Source organism: Paroedura picta, chromosome 4 (assembly GCF_049243985.1).
Source record: "Paroedura picta isolate Pp20150507F chromosome 4, Ppicta_v3.0, whole genome shotgun sequence".
NCBI classification, from domain to species: Eukaryota; Metazoa; Chordata; class Lepidosauria; order Squamata; family Gekkonidae; genus Paroedura; species Paroedura picta.
In genome coordinates, this window is record NC_135372.1 from 58,991,534 (window position 1) to 59,017,712 (window position 26,179).

The 26,179-nt window shown below is 41.4% G+C and overlaps 1 protein-coding gene across 1 annotated transcript; it reads left to right on the forward strand.

Annotated features, from left to right (window-relative positions):
• Positions 1-3,043: 3,043 nt before the first annotated feature.
• On the forward strand, positions 3,044-24,649 carry DIPK1A (divergent protein kinase domain 1A). Its single transcript, XM_077333002.1, has 5 exons — positions 3,044-3,492; positions 15,782-15,916; positions 16,496-16,603; positions 18,993-19,169; positions 20,913-24,649. Exons 1-5 carry the CDS (start codon positions 3,439-3,441, stop codon positions 21,723-21,725), a joined length of 1,287 nt encoding a protein of 428 aa, XP_077189117.1. The 5' UTR covers positions 3,044-3,438; the 3' UTR covers positions 21,726-24,649.
• The last annotated feature ends 1,530 nt before the right edge of the window (positions 24,650-26,179 follow it).

A 26,179-nucleotide genomic window follows, 5' to 3' on the forward strand; every position in this document is an offset into this window, starting at 1 on the left:
CTAGCTGGCAAAATTTTAGAACAAATAATCAAAAAGTCAATCCTTGAGCAGCTAGAGTGGATGGCTCCAAATACTAAGAGTCAGCATGGCTTTTTCAAGAACAAGTCATATCAGACTAACCTTATCTCTTTGTTGAGAAAGTTACCAACTTGTTAGATCAGGGGAATGCTGCTATAGTTTACCCTGATTTCAGTAAGACTTTTGTTAAGGTTCCATACGAAATGCTTATTGACAAGTTGGTAAAATGTGGTATAGATCCTATTATTGTTAGGTGGATCGAGAACTGGTTGACAAATCTCACCCAAAGGGTGCTTGTAAATGGTTCATCATCTTCATGGAAAGGAGTGACAAGTGGAGTGCCTCAAGGATCTCGTCTGGGCTCTCTGTTGTTCAACATATTTATAAATGATTTGGATGAAGGAATGGGTACTTATTAAATTTGCAGAAGACACTAAACTGGGGAGGGGGGGTTGAAAACATACCAGAAGGCAGAATCAGAATACAGGATGATTTTGACAGGCTAGAAAAATGGGCTAAAATGAATCAAATGAATTTCAATAGTGATAAATGTAAAGTTCTTAATTTAGGTAAGAAAAATCATATATGGTAACCAGCCTAATCTAGTGGCTTCTTTGAATGGAATTGTTTCTATAGGATTATTGTACCTAGACTAAGTAAAATAATGTTTTATATTTATACAGCACTTTTGTTCTTCAAAAAACTTTGCAGATATTATCTGGTTGTTGTTGTTGTTAGGTGCAAAGTCATGTCCAACCCATCACGACCCCATGGACAAGTATCCTCCAGGCCTTCCTGTCCTCTACCATTCCTCAGGGCTCGGTGCTCGGTCCGGTACTTTTTAACATATTTATTAATGATCTAGATGAGGGGGTGGAAGGACTACTCATCAAGTTTGCAGACGACACCAAATTGGGAGAACTGGCAAATACTCCAGAAGATAGAGACAGAGTTCAACGAGATCTGAACACAATGGAAAAATGGGCAAATGAGAACAAGATGCAATTTAATAAAGATAAGTGTAAAGTTCTGCATCTGGGTCAGAAAAATGTAAAGCATGCCTACTGGATGGGGGATACGCTTCTAGGTAACACTGTGTGTGAACGAGACCTTGGGATACTTGTGGATTGTAAACTAAACATGATCAGGCAGTGTGATGCAGCGGTAAAAAAGGCAAATGCCATTTTGGGCTGTATCAACAGGGGCATCACATCACTATCACAAGATGTCATAGTCCCATTGTATACGGCACTGGTCAGACCACACCTGGAGTACTGTGTGCAGTTCTGGAGGCCTCAATTCAAGAAGGACGTAGATAAAATTGAAAGGGTACAGAGGAGAGCGACGAGGATGATCTGGGGCCAAGGGACCAAGCCCTATGAAGATAGGTTGAGGGGAATGTTCAGCCTGGAGAAAAGTAGGTTGAGAGGGGACATGATAGCCCTCTTTAAGTATTTGAAAGGTTGTCATTTGGAGGAGGGCAGGATGCTGTTCCCATTGGCTGCAGAGGAAAGGACACGCAGTAATGGGTTTAAACTACAAGTACAACGATATAGGCTAGATATCAGGGGGAAAAAATTCAGTCAGAGTAGTTCAGCAGTGGAATAGGCTGCCTAAGGAGGTGGTGAGCTTCCCCTCACTGGCAGTCTTCAAGCAAAGGTTGGATACACACTTTTCTTGGATGCTTTAGGATGCTTTGGTCTGATCCTGCGTTGAGCAGGGGGTTGGACTAGATGGCCTGTATGGCCCCTTCCAACTCTATGATTCTATGATTCCCCAGAGTCCATTTAAGTTCACATCCACTATTTCAATGACTCCATCCAGCCACCTCATTCTCTGTCGTCCCCTTCTTCTTTTACCCTCAATTGCTCCCAGCATTAGGCTCTTCTCCAGGGAGACCTTCCTTCTCATGAGGTGGCCAAAGTATTTGAGTTTCATCTTCAGGATCTGGCCTTCTAAGCAGTCAAGGTTGATCTCCTCTAGGACTGACCGATTTGTTCGTCAGCCAGTGTTATTCTCATATTGCAGATGGATGGTTCAGAATGTCTAATAACAGCTTGTGAGCTCCTGGCAGAAGCAGGGACCTAGATAACAGCTCATTTCTTCTCTTCACCATTATAACACTTCAGCTCAATAGGAAACCCTAGAGTGGCAGTATCTAATGGCATGGACTGGTTTGTCCTAGATACCATAAAGGATGTGGCCACCATCCCTGCCTAGATCTGACAAGATACTGTAGTCAAAATAACTATCAGTCCATTAACCACAACAATAGAGAGTTCCAAAAGGCCTGCTGCTTGTCTCTTCTTACTCTTTAATGTTGATTGAAGCAGCAGGTTGGGCTTCTAGTAAAGCCAAGTTTCATTTATACTCCATCAGCACACAGTTCTCAAAGGTTTATTGAGCTCTTTCATCAATGCAAGCTTTTCATAGGCTCAGTCTTCTGTTCCACAGGACCATCCTACATTACAAAGAACTGTGCCAAAAGTCATTTTCCTCTCTCTCAAGGTCTTTTTTGATGTGACAGGAAGCAGTGGCATGAAATGGCCTCAAATCCAGCGTCTTCAGGTTCTCAGACTGGGCTAAATATGTCCAATGGCATGCCTGAATGGGACTCTGCTGTGCTATGGAGCGTCTTGTTGGTTTCGGGTGGTGCCTTCAGTTTGCAGCCCACTGCCGCCTGCCTTGGATAGGCTAGGCTTCATGTATGGAGAAGCCCGCCTTGCAGGGCTCTGTGAGAGGCGGCTTCCACCAGAAAGGGGAGAATTCCCGAACGACATGAGGAGCCGCAGAACCTAATTGGCCAGCGTCGTCCACGTCCCCTGGGGCAGGCTGAAAGACAGAAACATGCCAGAAACGCCGCCGAAAACGCCCGTGACTGTGGAAAACCACGTCGGAAGGGAGGGCGCTCCACTCGAGCCCCGTCCTCGCCGCCTCAGCATTTTCTTCGGCGCTTGGGAGGCGAAAACCGCCTCGGAGGACGCCGGCGGTGGGCGGGACCCTTCCAAACCGGAAGCCTCCCCTTTAAGCTGAGGAGGAAGAAAGACGAAGACGCCGCAGTTTGGCGCGTCGGCAGAACCCAGCGAGGTGTCGCCGCCGCCTCCAATCCCCTCGGGTCAAGGGAGCAGCCGGTCCGCCTCCCCTTTAAGGCTGCAAGAAGGGCGCTTCTCCCTCCTCCTCCTCCTCCTCCTCCTCCCTGACAGTCGCCCAGAGGGGCGGGTCGAAGCAAGCGGAGGATCCTCCCGCCGCGCTCGAGCGCGTTCCTGCCGCCTGCTGGGCTGCGCGAGCCCCTTTACGGGCAGCCCCGCCAGGTGGCCCGCCAGGCTCCCCCCTCCGTGCTTGAGGCCGCCCGCCCGCCCGCCCGGAGAGCGGCTCCTCGTCGCCCGCCGCCTGAGCCCGCTGCGGGGATGTGCCATTGCCATGGCGAGGAGGCTCTTCCCGGGGGCCTGGCTCAGGAAGCCCTACTACGGCCAGGTGGGTAGGGAGGCGGGCAGGCCGGGGGGCAGCGGCGAGGCGGCCGCTCCGCGCTCAGGCTGGGCGGCGGGCAGGGAAGCCTCGGGGGCTGCGGTCGGCCGCCCACCCACCCGGCCGGCCGGCGGGCGAGCGAGCGAGCGAGCGGGCACTGCGGTGGGGAGAAGGACAGAGCCGTCGGCCGCACGGCGCACGGAACGCAACGGAACGGGGACGAGGGCGGGGAGAGGCGAGGCAGCTTACCGGGAGAGCGCGTTTGGTGGGAAGGCGTGCGGACGTGTTCGCGTGCAAAGTGTGCCCAACCGCGAAGGATCCTGACTCTTGCCAGAAATGCCCCCTCTCCGTACCCCGCTTCGCCCAGTCCTTGGACTTTTTCCGAGCTGCTCTTTAAGAAACATTGCAGACGTTGTGAAAGAAGCGCCGTGGTTGCGAATGGGCAGATCGTGGGATTTGTGTGTGTGTGTTTTAATTAGGCCCTGTGAATGGGATCAGACAGACTGGCAGTCCAGCCCTCATCCATGCCTTCTCCCTTCGCCCAGTTCTGCGACTCCCTCCCTTCTTGTTTCTCCAAGTTCAGGCTCATTTTGGAGTGATTCAAGCCAGTAATGCATGCCCATGAATCTCAGCTGTACTCCGCTTTCATCCCCCTTGCTTGCCATGTTCCAGTAGTCATGTAATTTACATTTAGTAGCGTTCTTCACAACAAATGTGTCCCATTTGCCAGATAACCTATTTGCCTGTGCTGGTTTGCTTGCCTCTGCAGTTCAGCGGCTTTTGGAGATGTGCTGCTCTGGCAGGCTGCAGCCCGAGGTTAGCTGCTGTTTAGGACCTTTGTAAGATTAGAGGGCAGAGCGTTAAATGCTAATCCTGCATAGAGGCTAGGGCAGAAAGGATCAAAAGTGCTAGCTGGGCTCCTGTTGTATCTGTCTCCACATCTATCTTTTCTGCGCGGACCTGCAAAGATGAAGGAAATACAATGCTGTTCTGTGCTCTCAGTCTCTCATTATGGTGAGATGTTCCAGGAGTTGCAGTGCCAGGTTTAATTTCCTTGTTGTGTTTATAATGGTTGTTCTACACATAATATACAAGGACAGCATAAATGAATGTAAAGAAGCATGCCTATAAGACAACAGAATTGTTGCCCCCAATAGAGTCTTACACCCCATATTTTACTTTTCCAGGCTGTGATAGGAATCTCATTCAAGAAAGCAGAGATTCCTCAACTGTCAAGCAGTCATCTGCTATTTGTTCTCGCTGATGAGCTGTCAGTTATTATTAAGTAGCAGTTCTTACCAATACTGTGTGTTCTTCAGCATGTTGTTTACTTTACTTGTCAGACTTATCACTTATCCAACCTGATGTCCTATTATTCCATGTTAGCACATACAGCTTTCCATGATTAGAATGGTGGAGCCAGCATATTACAAGAGCCTGGTGCCTCAAGCTCAAACAGGGCCTCGCAATTGTTAAGTTTTTGATGCTTGATCATCTTTGTAGCTTTTTATTATGGCTTGGTATGTCTCTGGGCCTCTGAGCTGCTATTACTGGAATGTTGCTTACAGTCTGGGTTCTGATGCCTGAATGAGATTCAAGGCCCACACTTCTATCTAGGCATTCCTTGACACCTTCAGGGAAGCTAATTCCATAGGTTGTTCCATAGCATTGCACCTATAATAAGACACAAATTTCAAGATAACTTACACTTTTTATAACTTCATCTCAGTCTGTTTCCACATGGTTGTTTTGCCACGTATAGGGAAACATGTATTCATGGCTACTTCTAATTAATCACATGCTTATGGGGAAAATGCTGAGTGAGGGTTTGTAAGAATCACACAGAAATCTCTTGTGGTGCTATATCTAGTGCAGGACAGCATGACATAAAGAGGGTGAACATCAGAAAACTGTGTGCCCAGTGTAAAAGAGGCATTGTAAATTAGGGAGAACATGGACAAAATCCAATAACACGTGCCATTATCAGTAAAAGCATTAACTATCACAATGTGGTGATGCAGAGAAGGTGGAGATTGTATTTTTCTCTAGCAACTGCATTTGATGATTTTTAATTATAGGATATGCTGTCTTTAGGAAGGACATCTGGATAATTTGTGTTAATTAATGTGTTACATTAAGGAAAGCTACTTGGATTTTCCATAGCAAAATGTCCCCTGAGCATTGTTGTCACTAAAAGAACATTTATAAAAGCCCTAGGCTAAAAAGTCTTCTTAAAGTCTCAAAGTTGCTATGCCTATAGCATATCCCTGACTACTAAACTCATTGTCACATGAAAGCTACAGCTGTTTAATTTTTTTCATAAAATGACTGCAAATTGTTTAGTGGCATGCTTAAAAGTTCCTTAGATGTTTTCCTCACAAATGTTTGCAATGGATTAGAACCCTTTATTTATCTCTCAGGTCCAGGGTGCTGACTAATGGCATATTTTCCACACAATTCCCTCTTGAGATGAGAACTAGACAAAGTTGCACTCTATCTCCTGTTATTTTTGAATTCTACTTAGAACCTCTGGTTAGACAAAATAATAAAATTAGACAAAATAATAAAATTCTTTGCTTTATGCATAACTCATTCAAACTTAAAATTCTTTATATAGGTGATATTTTATTTATTTTGGAACATCGGTCTTCCATTCATGTGTTAATGAGTATGATTAATAACTTTGGAGACTATTAATTGGGCAAAATCTGAGCTGATGCCACAGGGAAACAATAAATCTGGGAGACAGTATGTCATGGAGTGTATTTGACTAGGGACATTTTTAGAGGTGCACAGATGTCATTATGCATCTGGGAGCACTTATTTGTGGCAATATTACACACATGACTATATACCCTGCAGATATAGTCATAAAATTAGTACTTCGTTCTAGAGAGTTCCTCACTGCCCTAGACTCTTTAAAGAGGATACAATTTCCATTGAATGGAGGAGGATTTGGTTTCCTTAATTTTAGTTTATATCATCAAGCAAGTTTGGGATCGCTCTTTGTGATTGGACTGGGCTTTTTTGGAGGCCTTTTGTCTGGTTCCCTTCTCTAAGTGGAATGCATGAGTCTGCTTATGTTAAAGTGGGGCCATTCCTCATGGAATGCCTGCAGCTAGAAAATGATAGCATATAGTGCTATGACAATATCAATTTAATCCATTTTCACATTCTAAGTTAACACATTGGGCCAATCCAGATCTAAATTCACATTGGGCCAATTCAGATCTAAAAATAAAGTCTTTTTTTGTGGAAGGCTTGGGTTTAAAAGGGAAGTTTTACATTGGATTAGTTGATAGATTATGAGGATGAGTTTTTGTCATTTTTTTCAGCTGAGATCTAGATGTGATTTCTCACCTCTTGTAGAACAACAATACTTACAGTTGCAACATTTGTTAGTATCTAATTATAGCCCTGATTAAGTGTCTTAGAATCCCCTTTGTTCCTCAAAACTCTAATCAAGGCAGAAAATGAAACCTACAATATCTGTTTATAAATATTTGATGTCATAAAGTAAATGATGTGCAGAGACTTAGAAAGGAGTGGAATAAGGAATTAGATCCCCTATTTTGCCAAAACAAAGAGATATGGCCTTAAACTCTATACTTACTCTCTCTGTGGATCTTAAATTGAAACTTATTCAGTAAAAAAAATGTTTAGAATATACTGGATACCACAGCAACTCTTTAGCAAAGGACTGAGTAAAATGTCTAATTGTTGATGCTATAATGTAACATAATGCATCCCTTAAATATATGCTTTTGGCATTTCTAGTCATTCAGTTTTTCTGGGAAGAAGTTACATCAATTATGTATTAGAATGTTTATAGATTTTTGAGGATTTGTATTTTATTTTAAAACTATCTGTCTGTCTCTTGGAGGCTAACTGATGGTCAATGGAAATGGGCTCTCCATGCCTGTACTACAGCTAAAAGACTCCTCCTAGTTTGACACTGGAAAGACAGAAGCCCACCTTCCACCGGATCAAGGGCCTTAGAACTAGATCAGCATTTGAACACAGGGCATATAAATGTCATTTACGTATGGATTTATTTGGAAAGGGTTTATAGAGAGTAATGTGTAGATACCCCCAAAAGAGCCTTGCGCTCCACCACCTCCAACTGGCTGCGGATCCCTAGCCCCAAAGAAGCATGGCGGACCTCAACAAGGGCCAGAGCCTTTAAGGTCCTGGCCCCCACCAGGTGGAACAAGCTCTCTAAAGAGATCAGAGGCCTGTCCGAACTTCCACAGTTCCACAGGGCCTGCAAAAAGGAGCTCTTCCACCAGGCTTGAGGCCAACCAACTGAGAACATCTGCTGGGCCCGCCCTTCCATGACTGGACAAATTTGATCTCCCCAGTGTTGTTGTTATTTATGTTGTGTTATAAATTGTTACTTGGTTGTTATGATGTTGTATTGAAACTGTATGTTATAGATTATATTATTATAATGTTCCATGTAAAATTTCATAATGTTCCATGTAAACCACCCAGAGCTGTAAAGAATGGGCAGTATAAAAATCCAGATAGATAGATAGATAGATAGATAGATAGATAGATAGATAGATAGATAGATAGATAGATAGATAGATAGATAGATAGATAGATAGATAGATAGATAGATCTGCCCCCACTACTGTTATAATTTTGATATGTCTTTGCGTATTGTTTTTGTTTTGTTTTAAAAACTTAGTTATTGGATTGTAGGTCTTTCTCTTGTTCATTTTTCTTCTTGTTTTTGTAAAATATAAAAAATTTCCCTAGATGTTGGAGTCTTCCTAAAACGGCTTCAATGACTTTAATTCAGTCCAAACGCCCAAGTATTCTTTTATAAATTTTAGTTAGTCTGACCTGAGTTCCCCACTTGTATCTATTTTGTTTTATCTTGTTTTAGTTTGTCATCCTGTTGGTTTTTAAACATATGTGTACTTTTTAATTCCCCACCCCCATCCTCCAGTGTTAACTGCAATTATCAGTGGGGGGGGGGGGAGAAGAAAGAGTAACACAGATCCCGAGGAAACGGATTGTATTTTGCAAATGTTTGTTGTAAGGCAATAAATTTGCATTGGGAAATTTGCATTGGGAAATCTGGGAAGTTTTTTCACCCTTCTCATCCTGTAGTTCAGTTCAGATGTATGTTCTCTTTAAAAAGTGTGCAAATGTTGAGATATATTTACATGCAAGGTCAGACAAAAGTAATTTCTGCATGGGGAGCAAGATACTTCGATTTTTTTTGATAGGTCCATCCTAAAAATAAACAGCATTAACAAAGATCTATATTTTGCCCAAGGCAAAAACTATATCTGGTTTCTGTAACAAAATGCTTCTCTCTGTGTGTTCATATATATTTATATATGGTAGAAGCAGGGGGCAATGTAAATGCATTATTGTAAAATGACTGATCATATATATTTCACTCATTTGTAAAGCTGAAATAATTATTCCCTTGTTCAGAAAGTAAGACTGTTTTTATGAAAGGTGGCATTTGTTCTGGTTGTGCTTTTGTCCTATATTTTATAACATGGGTTGCTTTTCTTCTTGTATAGATTGTAAATCTAGCATAATTAAATCTCTTCATCATTCTCTGCTCTCTTACCTTGCTTTGAAATCTGTGTCCTTGGAACCTTTTCAAGCCCCTTTCCTCTCTTCTTCCGAAAAGACCTCTGAAACTCCCTAATTCAATGAAACATTGCAGCAGTCATGCATGATCACTTAATACCATTCTGTTCAGGTATATTGTATTTGCTTTTTTGTATTTTAAACTGTTTTATAAAATCTTAATAATTGGCTGTATCAGTTTCTATGATGAGATAAAGGGATGCTGGCAAGAATGCACTCAGTTATTCAAGCATGCTAACACAGTACAGAGCTCCTGTTGCAGTGGACTCCAAATGAGTGAACAGGGTTTTCAATCTGTTAGGTGTGCTTGTGGGTATGTGCAGGCTTTCAGACTCCCAGGACCACTTGTGGTAATAGTTTTTTCAAAACAGAGAAATACAGCTGTGCAGCTGATAAAAGCATCGTGATAAGATGTGTTATAACATTGGAGTTTCTGGGATATAAGGCTGCTGCCAAACCAGCTTTTGTTGCTCCTAAGCAATGATCCTAAACTTCTCATGAGAGGAAGGGTGGCACCATTACCATTTGTTTATGATAGGGAAGTAGTCTTTGTTTTAACCTGCTGGATACTTTATTCTTGCCCCAATGACTTCTACACTTGGGTTAATAATAGTTTGAATGTAGGAGGGCTGGCAACTTACCAATGGCTTAACCATAACTATAATCACTTGCATCCCCATTGAATCTTTTAACTCTGTTCAGTTTGACATTGACCCATGATGTTCTCAGTTTTCTGATCATAGATCTCAGGTTTGTGGGGCAAAAAGTCCTATTAGGTCTCCAACATTTGTGTGTTTTAAGGTATAATCAAGTATATGGTTTTGAAAGTGCTGACACATGATGCAAGATTAAAGCTAATCCAGTTTGACTAGCTAACTCTGCTATCCTATGCTGAATTTCTTCAGTCAGGTTTTATTTACTACATTTAAATACATGGTTGTGGGTTGTCATGGATTGAGACTCTGGCACTATACAAATTGGTCCAGGGCTTTATTTGGAAGCTGTATTATAAAGATGGTTTCATACATTAATTGCATTGGTGCATTTTAAGCATTAGCTTTTAGCATTGCCGCCTTAAATGAGCAGCTGAGTGGTAAAAGCATAACTGTGCCTCCTTCCTGCCCTCATCTTCTTTCTTGTACTACTTCTGAAAACACCATAGAGTTCTGGCGTACAGAACTACCTTTTGGCTATCTTTTCTGTTGCATAGAAGGTTCTCAGTGTCCCAAGCTTTATGTTTCCTTGGCATGGGGCAACATTTCTTCTGTCACAGAGAGTTCAGTGGCAGTAGAAGTAGCAGATTTGGAAGAAAATTAGGCAACCAAAGCATTCATTAAAATTGCAAGACTATTTTTATAGCCCAATAGCACTCTAAAATACTGGTTGAATCTACTGTGCAATGTTTAATCTCATTCTTTCTCGAGACTTGATACTAGTATCAGTGTAGTTTTGGAACTCATCCAGGACCAACCTTTGCCAGAAGTTATACTGCTTGAGATGCATTTCACTTGGTGTGGTAACTAATTACCATGCAGTTCATACCGCTTAGCAAAATATTGATTCTGTGAATGCCTTGTTAGTTTTTGGTATGTTTTTCTTTTATTCTCTTGTTTTCTGCTTCATTCCCAAGAGGAGAGTAGAATGAGAAGCACATATGCTGATTCTGAAAATATTCTATTTCTATGTTGAAGTAATCTTAAATCTTTCTTTGGGGGATGATACTTAATCTTTACAGTTTGTTTTTAGGAGACTAATAGCACAATGTAGCAGTAGATATTTTTTTTGGGGGGTGAAATCTAGAATTCTTAATTGCTGGAACTAAATACATGCAACTGTGATACCCTCCCTACTTTCAACCATACTGATCCATTTGAGGATATACCAATAAGGGAGTGCTTTGCCGTCTGGTTTCTGTGAGGAGCACTTGCTAGGGGAAAGGCTTCTCCTTGACTATTGGAAATTTGTAAAAAGGTTGCTTTGGAAGCAGCTGCTATCACAGCAACAAGGATCTTCACTGTCAATGAAGGGAAGCTACAACAGTCATTTTAAGACTGGCTTTGCCTCCTGCAGCAGATATTTTGTGTTAGCCATTTTGTAACTGTGTCCACTACATTGTTTCAAAATTGTTAGGGACCCCTGCACTGATTGAAGGCAGCCATAAAAGACAACAACAACAAAAAAACCCTCCTCTGGACTCCTCTGTTGCCACTAGATTCAAACTTTGCTTCAGAACAACACTACTACCCATCTGACTGTTGGGGTGGGGGGGGTTGCCAATTGGATACCATTCTGCTTCTCCATATTCTGTCCTAGCAGAGTACAGGCTGTGCATCAAAATAATTAGATGTTGTAGCACACCCATTTGTTGTAATCTATGAAGTAATAAGCTGGTTCTCTTCTGAAATTCTCTTGTATGCTTCACTAACCAAAGCTAGCTTGCAATATGATCTCCATTACCTCTTCCTTTTCTGAAACTAGCTTGAACATCTAGCATTTCTCATACCATATATGGTAATAGTCTTTGTTGTAAGACTTTGAGCATCATTTTACTCATGTGGGAAATTAATTCCATAGTTGAATAGTTGCTGCCATGTTTGACATCTCCTTTTGTTCAGAATTGTGATGTAAAATGACCTTTTCCGGTCTGTAGGTGTTTGTTTTGTTTTGTTTTCCATATTTGTTGACATACTCTTGTTAAGATGTTGATGGACTCTGTGACTTGGAATTGTTTCATTGTAGCTGGTGATTTGTTCTCCCCATTGCTCTCAGTGCAGCTTTCATTTCACTTTCTAAAACTGTAGGTTGTTCCAAAGATGCTTCTTAGAAGAAAGCTGTCATTGTTATATCTGTTTTTAATAGTTCTTCAATGTATTATTCCAATCTTTTCTTTATTTTATCCTGTTTGGTTAATGTATTAATTGATACCTGGCTTTTGTTGATAGGTGCGAAGTCGCGTCCATCCCATCGCGACCCCATGGACAATGATCCTCCAGGCCTTCCTGTCCTCTTCCATTCCCCGGAGTCCATTATCTGACTGCATCCCCCTAAATAAGATGTTGAAATGCAGCAACCAGAGCACTGACTGGGACTAGCTGTAGGATGTGACATAATACTTCCTTCATTCAGTTCTAGAGTCAACGCTTCCTGGGTTGTTTGTCTTTGGAGAACCTGTAGACTTGTGGTAACATTTGCTTTCTTTACAAATGTGCAGGTAGTGCTCAGGAAAAGTAGCCAGTAGCCAAATTAGATCACCAGAGAGATTAGAAGGAGGTGAATGGAGCCCTGATGAATACCTGAGGAGAGCCACTGGGGAACCATATCTTAATAATTATTACCCCATTGAGGAAACATGCACATAATAACCATGTTGGTTTCTGATCAAAACAGGGTTGACCTTAAGGGACTATTCTAGGACCAATGATAAAATGAACACACAAAAAGATTACAGTTTGCACTCATAAGTGACAGCTCTGGCTAGAAAAAGACTACTTGGTTCTTATATGCCGTTTTTCTCTCCCCGAAGGAGTCTCAGGGCGGCTTACGTTCGCCTTCCCTTTCCTCTCCCCACAAAAGATGCCATATGAGGTAGGTGAGGCTGAGAGAGCCCTGATGTTACTGCTTGGTCAGAACAGCTTCATCAGTGCTGTGGTGAGCCCAAGGTCACCCAGCTCGCTGCATGTGGGGGAGTGCAGAATTGAACCCAGTTTGCCAGATTAGAGGTCTGCACTCCCAACCACTACACCAAACAGGCTAGAATTTTAGCTAGATGTTACACATATGCACATGCAACCAACCCCCAAAAGGCCTTTTCAAAATAACGCTGCAATGTCAAAGTGTGAGCATGGATGCACAGTTCTTTACAAGTTGCTGCTTAGCTGCTCCTAATCAATCCGAAGTGTCTCTCTCTCCTCTCTCTGCGGAGAAATTACAGTTACAGGAAAGAGTCAAGCTTATCTACTTCACCTTGCTTCTCTTAAAGCTGCTGGAAAGAGAGGAAGGAAAAGGACCTTGTGGCTTTGTCAGATATGCCTGCATGATATCTCTATTCTTATAGCCTACCCTTCCAGTGAGGCTCAGGGCGAACAACATTAATTGATAAAATGCAGTCAAATAATGTTCAAATCACTTATATCTAAAGCATTTTACAGCTTCCCCAAAGTTATCCAACAATTAGCTAAGCATCATTGGGTCCCAAGTTTCCAACAGAAATCCAGGAATGAAGAATAAAAAGCACTATTTTATTGCAGCGTTTTTAGTGACTGAAAAATAATGTTTTTCACACCATCCCCCAATCTGAACTTGTATACAAAAAGCTGAAATAGAATCACCGCATATTTGATCTGGTAGAAGTGTCTAGTAAGCGGCTGATGTCTGCTTGAAGGATCTGTCACTGGGCCAGACATCATGGAGGTTAATGTGTGCCTCCACAAGACCAACCATGTGTTGGGTCATTTCTGTAAGAGTCAGCATCCATAAAACTGATTATGGTGAGTTTGGTTGTTTTCTTGTTGGCAAAGTCAAGGAAGAATTCTGTAATGTGACCGAAAGCAAGCAAATATAATTTCTACAATGCATGGTGGCATATTAAGTTATGGGTTCCTCTGTGGGATGACTTGAGTTAGGGTTGCCAACTGTTAAATTGGTCCTTGGTCCTATCAGTAAAATTATGTTATTTTAATCTATTTTGGAATGCATAAAACAAGCCAAAGTTTATCTTCTGTCTTTGGGGCATCCCCAGAGAGGGTCATGTTGACCCCCCCCCCCATCGCCAGTGATAACTGCCAAGGTCTATCTGCTTGTCCACAACCTTCCCCTCAACCAGAATAGAGTTAGATTTATGGAAAATTGTATAGTGTACTGAGCAAGGCCTAGTTAAGGGACTATACCAGGACCAATGATAAAATGAACACACAAAAAGATTACAGTTTGCACTCATAAGTGACAGCTCCGGCTAGAAGAAGACTACTTGGTTCTTATATGCCGTTTTTCTCTCCCCGAAGGAGTCTCAGGGTGGCTTACGTTCGTCCAATGGATGCCTTGCTAGAATTGCTGTCTTGAAGAGAAATGCTTTTTTTTTTTTACCAGACTTGAAAGCAAACATAACTTTACTTAGTCTGCCCCATGATTATTGAGCATATGCACACACACACCAAGATTGTCTGTGGAAATGTATTCTCCTTTATTTAATCTTTACAATTCTATTTTCTAGTATACAACAGGCATCTTTTATTATCAGGAAAGCATTTTTGGTTGCAATTAATGTTCAAGCTATAAAATAATAGTATGATGGAAGTCCTTGAATTAGAAGCTCCCAGTTTCATGATTGAAAATAGCCTGCAAAAGTTTCCACTGTTGTGCAAATCAATGGGCTTCTTATTAGTACTTTTGTCTTTGTAGTGAAACCAGGACAGTGGCAGCAGTAATGGAAGTGGTATTACTAGTAGTGGTAATTCATCCGGTATTAGAGCAGAAATGTGATCTCTATACTGGACAAAGCTAAGCTATGTTATGTAACCTCAAGGGTCTTTGTACCTGAGATTTAACTTGCCCTTTAACTATTAGTCATGTTTGTTGCTTCTCTCTGTGAGACGGCTGTTTTGTCATGTTGCAGCGTGACCTTATTTGCATTTTGGAAAGTAGAAGCAAGATTTTTGTACCCAGGGTAAATAGGGGGGGGGGGCGGAGTGAGGAATGAGTTAAAAGGCCTACTTGATGACATTTCTTTGCAAAGGTCCAAGGTGTACAGATAAGCATCGTGATCATTCACAACAGCTACCTAATTATATTAAACCACACTACATCTATAGAGAGGAGGATATTGTCACAGTACTTGTGGAAGCCAGCTTTCCTTCCTCTGACATAATGTCATAGAGTCAGTGGATGGCAAAGTGGGACAACAATCATTCTCCCTTTTCTGTTTCTGCTAGGGGGAAACAGTTTTTCTCTCATATTAAGCTCCTGAGTAATGTCTGAGGTACCCATGAATTATAATTCAGAAATTTCCTATCAGAACCATACTTTGGAGTTCCCTTGAAGAATACTGACTTTCGATCACTTAACAGTGCTTCCTGACAGAATGTTTTCTCACTGGCATCTGACTATTGCTACTAGTTATATCAAAACCGTGTCAGTTCTTTTGTGAGAAGACTGGTCTGTGTAAATTGCAAAATGGCATTGTTAACAGATAACAGCCTATGTCAAGTGAATAAGTCTGCAGTGGTATAGATGACATTGCTAAGTTTGGTAACAGACCGTGAAAGAATCTCAGGCTCCAGCTCTGTGCACATGGTTAATTTCGTAAACCTTATTTCCTGTGTGGGTATCTCTGTTGGGTGGTACACCATTAGTCACTTCTTGAGATAAGGTGATATATGTAAGAGAATAATTTAATTCATTTATACCCTGCCTTTCTCCCCCAAAAGGACCCAGAATGGCTTAGAGCATTCTCTATTTTGTTTTCACAATAGACTATGTTACTGACCCAAGGCCAGCCAGCAAGCTTCCATGACAGAGCAGAGACTGAGACCTGGATCTCCCATATCCTAGTCAGATACAGTGGCTGCACTGCAGTATACCACTATCATAAAACTCTTTTTTTTAAGTGTGCTTGTTGCACAGTATGAAATTTGTGCTGAATTTTTTCCTCCTCTCCCTTGTTTTTCCCTCTTTCTATTTCAAGGTTCGCTTCTCTTATATGAGAATGAAGTATCTTTTCTTCTCATGGCTAGGAGTATTTATTGGCAGCTGGATTATTTATGTTCAGTATTCATCTTACACAGAACTTTGCAGAGGGCATGACTGCAAGAAAATAATAGTAAGTACAATGGCAGAAATATTTGTTTAAATGTCTAAATGTCAACTTTGCAGCCTGATCCTGTTTGCTCAGAAGTAAGCCTCATTGAGTTCAGTGTGACTTGCTCCCAAGTAATGTCCATTTTTATTCAGTAGTTGCCTCCAGTACAGTTAGTATGATTAGCACCAGACTGACTCCTGTGTAGCTTGCTGGTTGAAGCTTGGGTTTAGCGTCTTTACTGTGGCGCTTGTGCAAATACCAGTGATCCTCCTTTGTAAATATGGGTGGTTGCCCCAGACATGTGATACAAGGAGAGTGCACGTGAGACTAGGCAGAAGTCTCTCGCTGATGGAGGTTGTGTGGAGTGGTGGGTAAGTACCAGGTGTCCTAGGATGAGGATTAGATCAGGTGACCAGGAACCAGTAGGGGTTGAACACCTGAAAGTGAAATACTTCAAATGCTGGTCATGTCTCATTCAAAATAGTTTATATATAGCTTACAATAAGACCTGCCTTAAAGTAATCAGCAAAAGTATTTTCTTAGTGGAAAGAAGAGGTGATTCTCAGGTGGTCTGACAGCTGGCTCTTTTCGCCCCCACAGTGTGATAAATATAAGACCGGAGTTATTGATGGATCAGCATGCAGTAGCCTGTGTACTAGACAAACTCTGTATTTTGGAAAATGTTTGTCAACCAAACCTAATAACCAGGTATGCTTTTTTTTTAACCTAGTTCAGAAAATGTGAAATGATAAAATTCCAAAAATGATTCTCAGTTTCAGTGTATTATTGTCAAGACAGGTAAAATGCATTCAAAGGATGTTATGTTAAGCAGGCTCACAACATTGGCAACCACAAATATTTAAAAATTACCTTCTGAGGAATGCCTGGCCATAATGATTATGCAATGCCATTTATATAACCTTCTTGTGAAGCAGAAAAATCTGAGTGTTTATCTTCACATCAGCCCTGTGAAATACTTTAGGTTGAGAGAGGGAGACTGGCCCAAAGTCACACAGTGAGTTTCATGGCAGTGCCAAGATTTGAATCCTGGTCTCCCACTGTAGCACATCAACTCATCCCCACAGAAAACATGGCTTACTCATCTCATTGCTTATCACAGCCAGCTTCAGCTAGACCAGTGCCTCAAGCATAGTACATTTTAAAATATTGTTAATAACACTTTTTAAAGACTATGCTTAGTAGTGGTTAGGAGTGCAGACTTCTAATCTGGTGAGTTGGGTTTGATTCCGCACTCCCCCACACGCAGCCAGCTGGGTGATTCAGCAATGTATTATTTCTTGTATCTTTGGACAGTTTTGACTCAGGTTCTCTGCTGGATGTTGGAAGGGTCCTGGGGTAGCTAAAGGCTACTATTTGTGCCCTGAACCCTCACGCATCCTGGCTGCTCAAATCATGTAAGGACCACACCTACAAGCCAAATGAATCAGTAACTCAGGGCACATTCCTTCAGCCACTCAAAGAGACAGTATCTGTTCACTACTTTAAAAACTATCCCTACAGAAAAACGAAGCAGCCAATGATTGTCTGGTCATTTAATCTGCTCTTTTTAGGCAAACGGATTGACAGAATAGTAGCAGACCAACTCCAGGTCTTCTTGGATAACTCATCTGCTCTAAACCTGTTTCAGTCTGGCTTCAGGCCAGACTGTGGGATAGAAACCATCTTATTGGCTTGATTACCTCTTCTGGAATAAGGACAAAGGCGATGGCTCTTTGTTGCTCCTACTGGGCTTATCTGTAGCCTTTGTTACCGCAGACTGTGCCATCTTGATGTATTTGGAGCAGAAGTTGGTATCAGGGGATGTGCTTTGGGCTGGTTCAAATTTCCTTACAAAATCTCCTGGTGATGGGATAGAGGTTCTGAATAGCTGACAGGCTGCTGTGGTTAAATGGATAATAACAGAGGCCAAATCCTGGAAAGGTTGAGGGGTAATTCCGGTTGTAAGGGCAGATTGTCTTACAGGACAGTGCCCTATCCTCTTCGATGGGGTTCAGCTGACCCTGTCTGATTCAGTTAAGACCCTAGCGGCTATGCTAGATCCAGCATTACTGCCAGAGAAATAAGTTAATGCAGTTGTTAAAAAAAATATTGTCTTCCAGTTCAGTCTAGCATAGAAGGTAACACCACCAATCAGGCCAACTGGATCCATGCCACAGTAACATTGAGAATACACTATTGTAATACGTCTCCCCTTAAAATTAGCTCAAAGACTGTAGTTGATGCAGCATGGCATGGCTCTGTTGTTATCTGCAGTCTCTCTTTTGGCTGCCCATCAGTAATCAGGCTCAGTTAAAGGTGATGCATGTAACATCTTTGTGGCCTTCCTTGACCTTTCATATCTGCAAGAAAACCACTTCCTCTATGCATCACCACGACAGCTTTGCTCATTTGAGCAGAGCCTTTTGCAAATTTTAGTTATTTATTTATTGTATTTCTATACTGCCCTCCCCGAAGGCTCAGGGAGGTTAACAGGAAAGAACAAAATAGTACAGGTAACATCATTCAAGTAACAGTAAGGTAGTAACAACAATGATAACAACATTTACATAATAACAATAACAACAATAACATTAAAGGAAGGTGAAACTGCAACTGTAAGAGCCTTAGCTCAACTCGTACTGAGATCCAGGGGTTGGGCGGATTTGGACAAAATCAACAGCTACCTCTAAGCATGGTACTCTCTGTTGTGATCCCCACACCATATGGAATGGCTGACTTCACAGGGTCAAAAAGACTTCCTTTCTCTTGGATTTCCACAAACTATGCAAAACTGAATTATAGCATTATTTTTTCTGTGCACATATCCTAGCATCAAAGGGGCCATGCCTCTTCTAGAATGCCATTAGTCCCCATCCCCAGTGCTTTGTATTAAAAACTATTGGAAATTCTTTTTTTCAAATCTGCTGCTAGCTGATCAAAGCATCTATTTCATCAATCAAAAGATTTTTCATCAACTGTAAACTGATTTCATCAATTAAATATTGCAGTTCTAATGAGAAATAGTTCTTTGGTGTCCAGCAGGATTGTCTCCTAGAATCTTCTAGGGTTTTCTTTTTGTTCCCCCTGTCCTGTTCAGATGTACCTTGGAGTCTGGGGTAATCTACAAGGTGTTATAAAATGCCAGATGGAAGAAATTACTCATATTGATCTCAGAACTGAACTGGAACCAAGGAGGGAAACTGTTTTATTTGATAAACCAACTCGAGGAACCACAGTTCAGAAATTCAAAGAGATGGTCTATGGGCTTTTTAAAGTAAGTATATTTCCTATAATGTCCCTTTTATTGATGAACTTTTAGGCTCAGTAATATGATGATGCCTTAGTCTCCATTGTTTACTATGTGCTACTAAAATGAGCTATGTATAGGGATGCCCATATATTGCAAATGGCAAGGTACTTAAAAATATTTTGCTTCTAAATGGCTAACTGAACAAGTCAGTCTAAGAAAAAAGACTAAATTGGTCAGTCATGCTTTAAACTGTGATTGGTGCAACAAATTCTGGTTGGTCTACCAGATGTAAATAAGAACCCCAATGTTTCCTGCCAGCAGGGAAGATAATCTTTCAGCTGCCAAGGTGATCTTGGGAACAGTGCAACTCAAGATGCTAGCCTGTGATTTTGTACAGTTCGTACAAAATAGTGGTCAACCAACTGGGTACAAGACCTTATTTTTTAAATCCTGCTGACCAGCAAACAAAAATGTGTTGAACCATCTGCATTTCACAGTAATTTGGCCATATAATCAGGGTTTGAACAATTTATGGTTTATAAGTCATAGTTTATCATGACTTCTGAATGCAACCACTGGAAAGTCTGCATAGTTCAGGCTTTCTCAGCCAGGATTTCATGAAACCCTGGGGTTTCTTGATGGCCCTACAAGGGTTTCCTGAATAGGTGGAATGGCCAATGGCCAATGATAGGCCTGGAGAAGATGGGAACAGGAAGGGGCCCTGGGTGGCCGTGTACACAGCCATGCTTTCCAACCATATTCTGAATGATCACACTGCTTCTGGGGTTTCTTGAAGACTGAAGAATGTTTCAGGAGTTTCTCAACAGCAAAAAAGTTAAGAAAGGTTGGCATAGCTAGTTGGTATGTTGTGCTGGTAAGCAAATTTGGCCCAATATTATCCTACTAAAATTCCTGAGTAAATAGGCTGATGAAGGAGAGCAGGAAGGAAAATGGGGAACAGTTTAAATCAGCCAGTGTGGATCATACCTAAGGGGTTTGGTTGTAATGCTAAAATATATGGCCTGATGTGTTGCCTCTTTTGAGAGCAGGGAAAGGAGAAAATAAATAAGCTCAGGGCTTGGGGCATGAGTGTATAATGTCCGGTAACATAGCTAACACTTTCTGCTCATCTGGAGGCTTGCATGGTAGTTACCTTTGTTTACAGAAGATTCTGGCCTGATTCCTCTAGCATCATTTTGTAGCATTCTCTTAATCCAGAAGTTCTTGAAACAGTGGGTACAACTAGAGCTTCAGAACATTCTCATAATGTTTTTAATCTTAACACTGCATGTGCAAACTGCCTACCTTTAAATAGTTGTGACATTTCATAGAACTGGGAACAAACTGTACTTGAACTGCTTGTTTTATTTTTCTTCTCACTACTGAGATTGAGGAATTATTGTATGGCTTTTAATATGCTTTATTACTTGATTTTCCTGACCTGTCTTCATGTTTGAATAACACCACAGCATAAGTCCCTTAATCCTTGGTCAAATAATTAGAATATTACAAATTGTGCTTTTTTGATACCTGTTTATTAGAAAAAAGTGATGTGAAAAATGGCCCTAAATAATTGAGAAACTTCAAAAACACAGAAGACTCTCTTGTGATCCTATGACTGACCAAAGCTTATATCAAGGTTTTATTCCTTTCTCCTGGTGATTCTCAGTTATTGTACTGGCCAGTGTTAGTCCCAAGCAACAGTTTAATTGTCAAAAGCAATAAATGCATGTGATATTTGACTGTGTATACATGGCTTCTTTCTAGGCAAAACTAGGTGAGCAGGGAAACCTCCCTGATTTGGTTAATCTCATCTTGTCTGTTGCGGATGGAAACAAAGATGGCAGAGTTTCCCTGCCGGAAGCAAAGTCAGCATGGGCCCTACTTCAGTTGAACGAGTTTCTGCTAATGGTAATCCTACAGGATAAAGAACATACTCCAAAATTATTGGGCTTCTGTGGGGATCTTTATGTGATGGAAAAAGTTGAATATACCTCTCTCTTTGGAATAAGCCTTCCGTGGTTCATAGAACTTTTCATTCCCTCTGGCTTCAGAAGAAGTATAGACCAGTGGTTTACTCCATCATGGCCAAGAAAGGCAAAAATAGCCATAGGGCTTCTAGAATTTGTGGAAGATATTTTCCATGGACCTTATGGGAATTTTCTTATGTGTGATACGAGTGCCAAAAACTTGGGTTATAATGACAAATATGACTTGAAAATGGTGGATATGAGAAAAATAGTGCCAGAAATGAACTTGAAAGAACTGATTAAAGATCGTCACTGTGAGTCTGACTTGGATTGTGTGTATGGATCAGACTGTAGGACTGTGTGTGACCAAAGTAAAATGAAATGTACCACAGAAATAATTCAGCCAAATTTAGCAAAAGTGTGCCATTTACTTAAGGACTACTTGCTTCGTGGAGCTCCTTTGGAAATACATGAAGAGCTAGAAAAACAGCTGTACTCTTGCATTGCCCTGAAAGTCTCAGCTAACCAGATGGAGATGGAGCATTCCTTAATACTCAACAACTTAAAAACTTTATTGTGGAAGAAAATATCTCATACAAATGATTCTTAATTTGTCTCTGAAGGAAACATGGCTACTTCCGTAGGAACTGACCACTTTGTGAAACACGGCTTCAATATGTTTTAAGCACTCCATTTAGCTTCATCAATTTCATCAGTTCTCCTTCAGACACTGCCATCCCAATGATTTTTCCAGCAGGAAAAATGAAATGTGTTCTCTAATATCTGCTTTTGACAGAAGCTACTGAAGCCATATGGCTACAGCAATCCCATGTAGGGAGAAAGAATGCAGGCTCCATGTTCTCATTCTGCCCTTACTCAAATTAACATTTTTATCATGGACATTCTGATGATTGTATTTACTGTACTCCCATAAACTCAATGATTTAAGGCCAACTTGCATTTTCAGAAAAAGCATGGAGTTCAGAGCTCCTGCTGCTGCACTGTTTCAGAATAGGAATGTGTGATAAAGTTTGAGCATGTGGCCATTTCCAAGAATTCCCGCATAGGGGAATCTACGTCAGAAGGTTTGTAACTTAACCTGCCTGTTATGCTGTTCATCCATAGGCAGGAGTTTTGAAATAGGAGACTGCTGAAATTCATGAGTGCTACCTGTACTATTAAGTAATCCAGTCCCAAGGGGGCTTCAGCCCTTTAATACTGTGAGAAGTTTCATTATTCCCCCCACCCCCACCCATAATGGGTTGTGGTTACTTCAGAAGTTTCTTTTGGAGTCTCAGTTTTTACAAACGTTTGGCTGGAAGACCCACCACTATTAGAATCTATCATGGTAGAATCCACGCTGCTGCTGTTTATACATAAACTGAATATTTTCAAGGTTGTCTACTAATTTTAGCAGGGCAGAATTTGCACATTAGTGATTTTTAAAAGAAAATCAATGTGATTGAAAAAAATGTTTTAAAGAAACTGAAGGTTTTTGGAACCTGATTTTGTTAGCTTTTTACATTTGTACACACATTTACCTCATGCATACATTGAATGTTACTAAGTTAAAGAAATTTCCTAATTAAACATGCATTGTACCATGCTTGCAGTTACAATTTTTAAAAGCATGTTGCGTGCATATGCATACACTGTAGCAGCAATATTGATATAGATATCTAAATAAAACAGGTAAATTACGCAAATTTATAATAAGGGAGGTTAAGTGTTACAGTTCTGAAGCCAAGGATTTGGGGGCACTTTAAACTGAATTTTCTATGTGGATTAAATTATTTTTAGTGCAATCAATGGTCCAATCATAGTTGTTGCTAATTAAGTTGAAATACTTAAAATCATAGGACATGGTCTGGTCAAAACTGAGCACCTTCAGTAGCCTGTACCCATGCATGTTTTCTCTGAAACTGGATCCAGTAGAAACATGCATAGAATTCTCGGCTAAAACCATTTGACTTCAACAGGGAAGCAGTTACATGCTTAACGCTCTAAAATCAAAGGAACAACCTTACTTAATGTTGACTGCCTCTTTCCCATAACTACCAGCCACATTGGAAAACTATGCCGTGGTTGCTGGATTCAAATCTTTTCACCCAAGAATCAAATTAGTTAAGTGCTAAAGCTTAGCTGAGTTGTGGATCATTTTGCCCTGAAATTCTGGGTATTAGATCAGATCCAGAGGTCTCCATCTTGTAAATGACAATCTCCTAAGTGGAGGGGAGACCACTGGATCCAACCTACTGTTTTGAAGATGAATTTTGAATGAAGAAGAATTGGTTTTTTGCCCTGCTTTTCTCTACCAGGAGGAGTTTCAAAGAGGCTTACAATCACCTTCCCTTCCTCTCTCTACAACAGCATGGGGCTGAGAGCGCCTTGATATTACTGCTCTGTGAGAACAGTACTATCAGGGCTGTGAGAAGCCCAGGGTCACCCAGCTGGCTGCATGTGGAGGAGTGCAGAATTAAACCCAGCTCCCCAGATTAGAAGATGCCGCTCTTAACCACTACACCATGCTGGCTGAATGTTGTGCAATGTCTAAATTTGTTTAGGATCGGGGCAGGCTGTTGTTTAAACCAGGGTTTGCCTTACATTTAGGGGCCCTGGGTGTTCTGAACTGAAACTTTGATCACTGCTTTAATTGCAAAGCAAGCAAAGTGAAATAAGACAAATGTATGTTTAAGAGCACTTCTCCTAGTTCAGTTGTTTGTTCTTCTTTCCGATATAAGTTTTGTATATTTCACAGGGTTACATGCATGGTCTCTACTTCTGAACAAATATGACAACTTTGATTGCAAATAGATAATTGTGTCCTTTTTGGCATCTGGCTGTTAACACTACAGTTCAGTGCAAGTTGGACAGTTGCCTAAATCTGCTCAAATGACATGTCATTGTTTTGCAGAATTCTAGTGAAGCACTTGTGCACATGAGCCTTGATACTAACACATACTCTCCACTTCTTCACTTGCTACATTTGTAGTTCTCTTACGAGGAGGATAAGCTAAACAAAATTCCTTTATTATAAATCTTCTCTTTTAACATTTAACATGCTATCATAACTTGTTCTAGCTCCATAATGAACATGCACTCAGAAAACAACATGATCTGAATTCCCAATATTAAATAAATGTGAAATATTAGTTTGTTTTACAATCATATGCATTGTTGCCTTGTATAAGTATTTTTACTAACCCCTTTCTTGCACAATGTCCACTTTGGATTTTTTGATTAACAGATATTCAAGAAGCAGCATTTAATATGTGCAACTATTAAGGCACCCACATCTTATCAGGCGTATGTTCATGTCAGGTAGATCAGAATGTCAGTATTGTTACAATCATTGCTCAATGGGGCAGGGGAATATTGAGCCAAATATTTCTAGACATTTGAAATAATTTTGGAATAACAACTTGTTAGCAAAGCAGTTTGTACTGCTTTGTTTTGATTGCTGTTACACCATCTTCAAGAGTTTTCATTTTGAATATGAATTGTTTACAATAAACTGGAATTATTTCCCCTTTATGGAAGTATTGTTCATTTGAGTACTCCTAGAAGGATGACTTTCTCAAAGAAGATGACTTTGGGAGATGGGGGTGGAAAGGAGGCAGCCCCCTCCCACAACCTTCCCTGCCTGGCCTTTGAGAGATGTGGGGGGGAGAGAAGGAGGCAGCCCCCCACATTGCTTTCCCTACCTGGCCTGGCCCAACCTGTGGAAGATAGGTGTTAAGGAGGCGGTCCATCCACCATGACCTTCCCTAAGCAGCTTGGCCATTGAAAGATGGGGAGATGAAGTAACCCAGAGACTTCCCCCACCCAGAGACTTCCCCACTCAGCTTGGCATTCAGGAGATGTGGGGTAGGTGGGAATGTGGCAGCCTATGGTATTCCCCACCTGTCCTGGCCTTTAGGAGATGTTGAGGAAGGGGTGGGAAAGAATCAGGCCCCCTACAGCCTTCCATGCCTGGGCCATCCTTTGGGAAATCTCAGGGGAAGGAAGGTGGCAACCCACCCCTGCTGCAGCCTTCCTGGCCCAGCCTTTGGAAGATGTGGGGTTTGATGGGAAGGTGGGGACAGTGGTGATCTAAGGTCTCAGAGTGAAGGGTATAACTTAGACCTCCGATATTGTGATGAGCCAGTGGCTGAGGGAATACTAAGAGAAAAATATAAGTAAGAATTCAACCATAAGATGGTTTGAAATGACTTCAGAAAGGTAATGCCACTGAGGAAGTGTTTGAAAATGAGCGATTTGTCTATCTGGAATTCATTTTGGCGTTTATACATGTTCATCAAGCATAATAAACAGACACAGGCTTTATTCAAAGACTTTATTGTACAGCAATTGTTAGTCCCTGTTTCTTCATTTTTCTACTTCATGGGACTGCCAGGAATACTTTTTGGGCCTTCTGAAAATGTGCTGGACTTATGTGTCAGCCATGGTGATGCTAGGATTCTCACAATTTGTTGTTGGCCCTATCCATCAAGCAGGTCACACCCTGGGCTTCATTTTCAGTGCAGGGTTGAATGTGGATCTGGTCGCAATTAATGCTGAGCCATGGTCAGACCACTACGCTCTGAAGGCTCAGCTAAGGCTCAGCTAAGACTCCAAGTTGGGTACTGAGCATATTTTAGCTCGCCTGTGGGGACTTGTGGATCCTATTGGATTCCTGAACACTCTGCAGGACCCAATGTCTCCTGACACTTTTCTAAATGGACTAGTCAGAGACTAGCACAACAGAATGCTGGCCGCCATCGATGAGGTAGCTCCCAGACATCCTCTCCACCCCCCTCTCAAGCAGGCCCCCTGATGTACCAAGGAGCTCTGCAAGAAGAAAAGGGAACTGAGATGATTAGAGTGAGGTTGGAGGAGGACTCGCAACGAAAAATCGAGAACATCTTACAGAATGCAGTGAAGTCAGTAATCACAACTTTTACTCTACTTCCATCGTGTCTGTGCATTCACACCCAGCACAATTATTTAGGATAATTCGGTCCTTCACCACCCTTGATGACAATAGCCAATTAGATACCATATTAATGAGTCATTTCACAGACA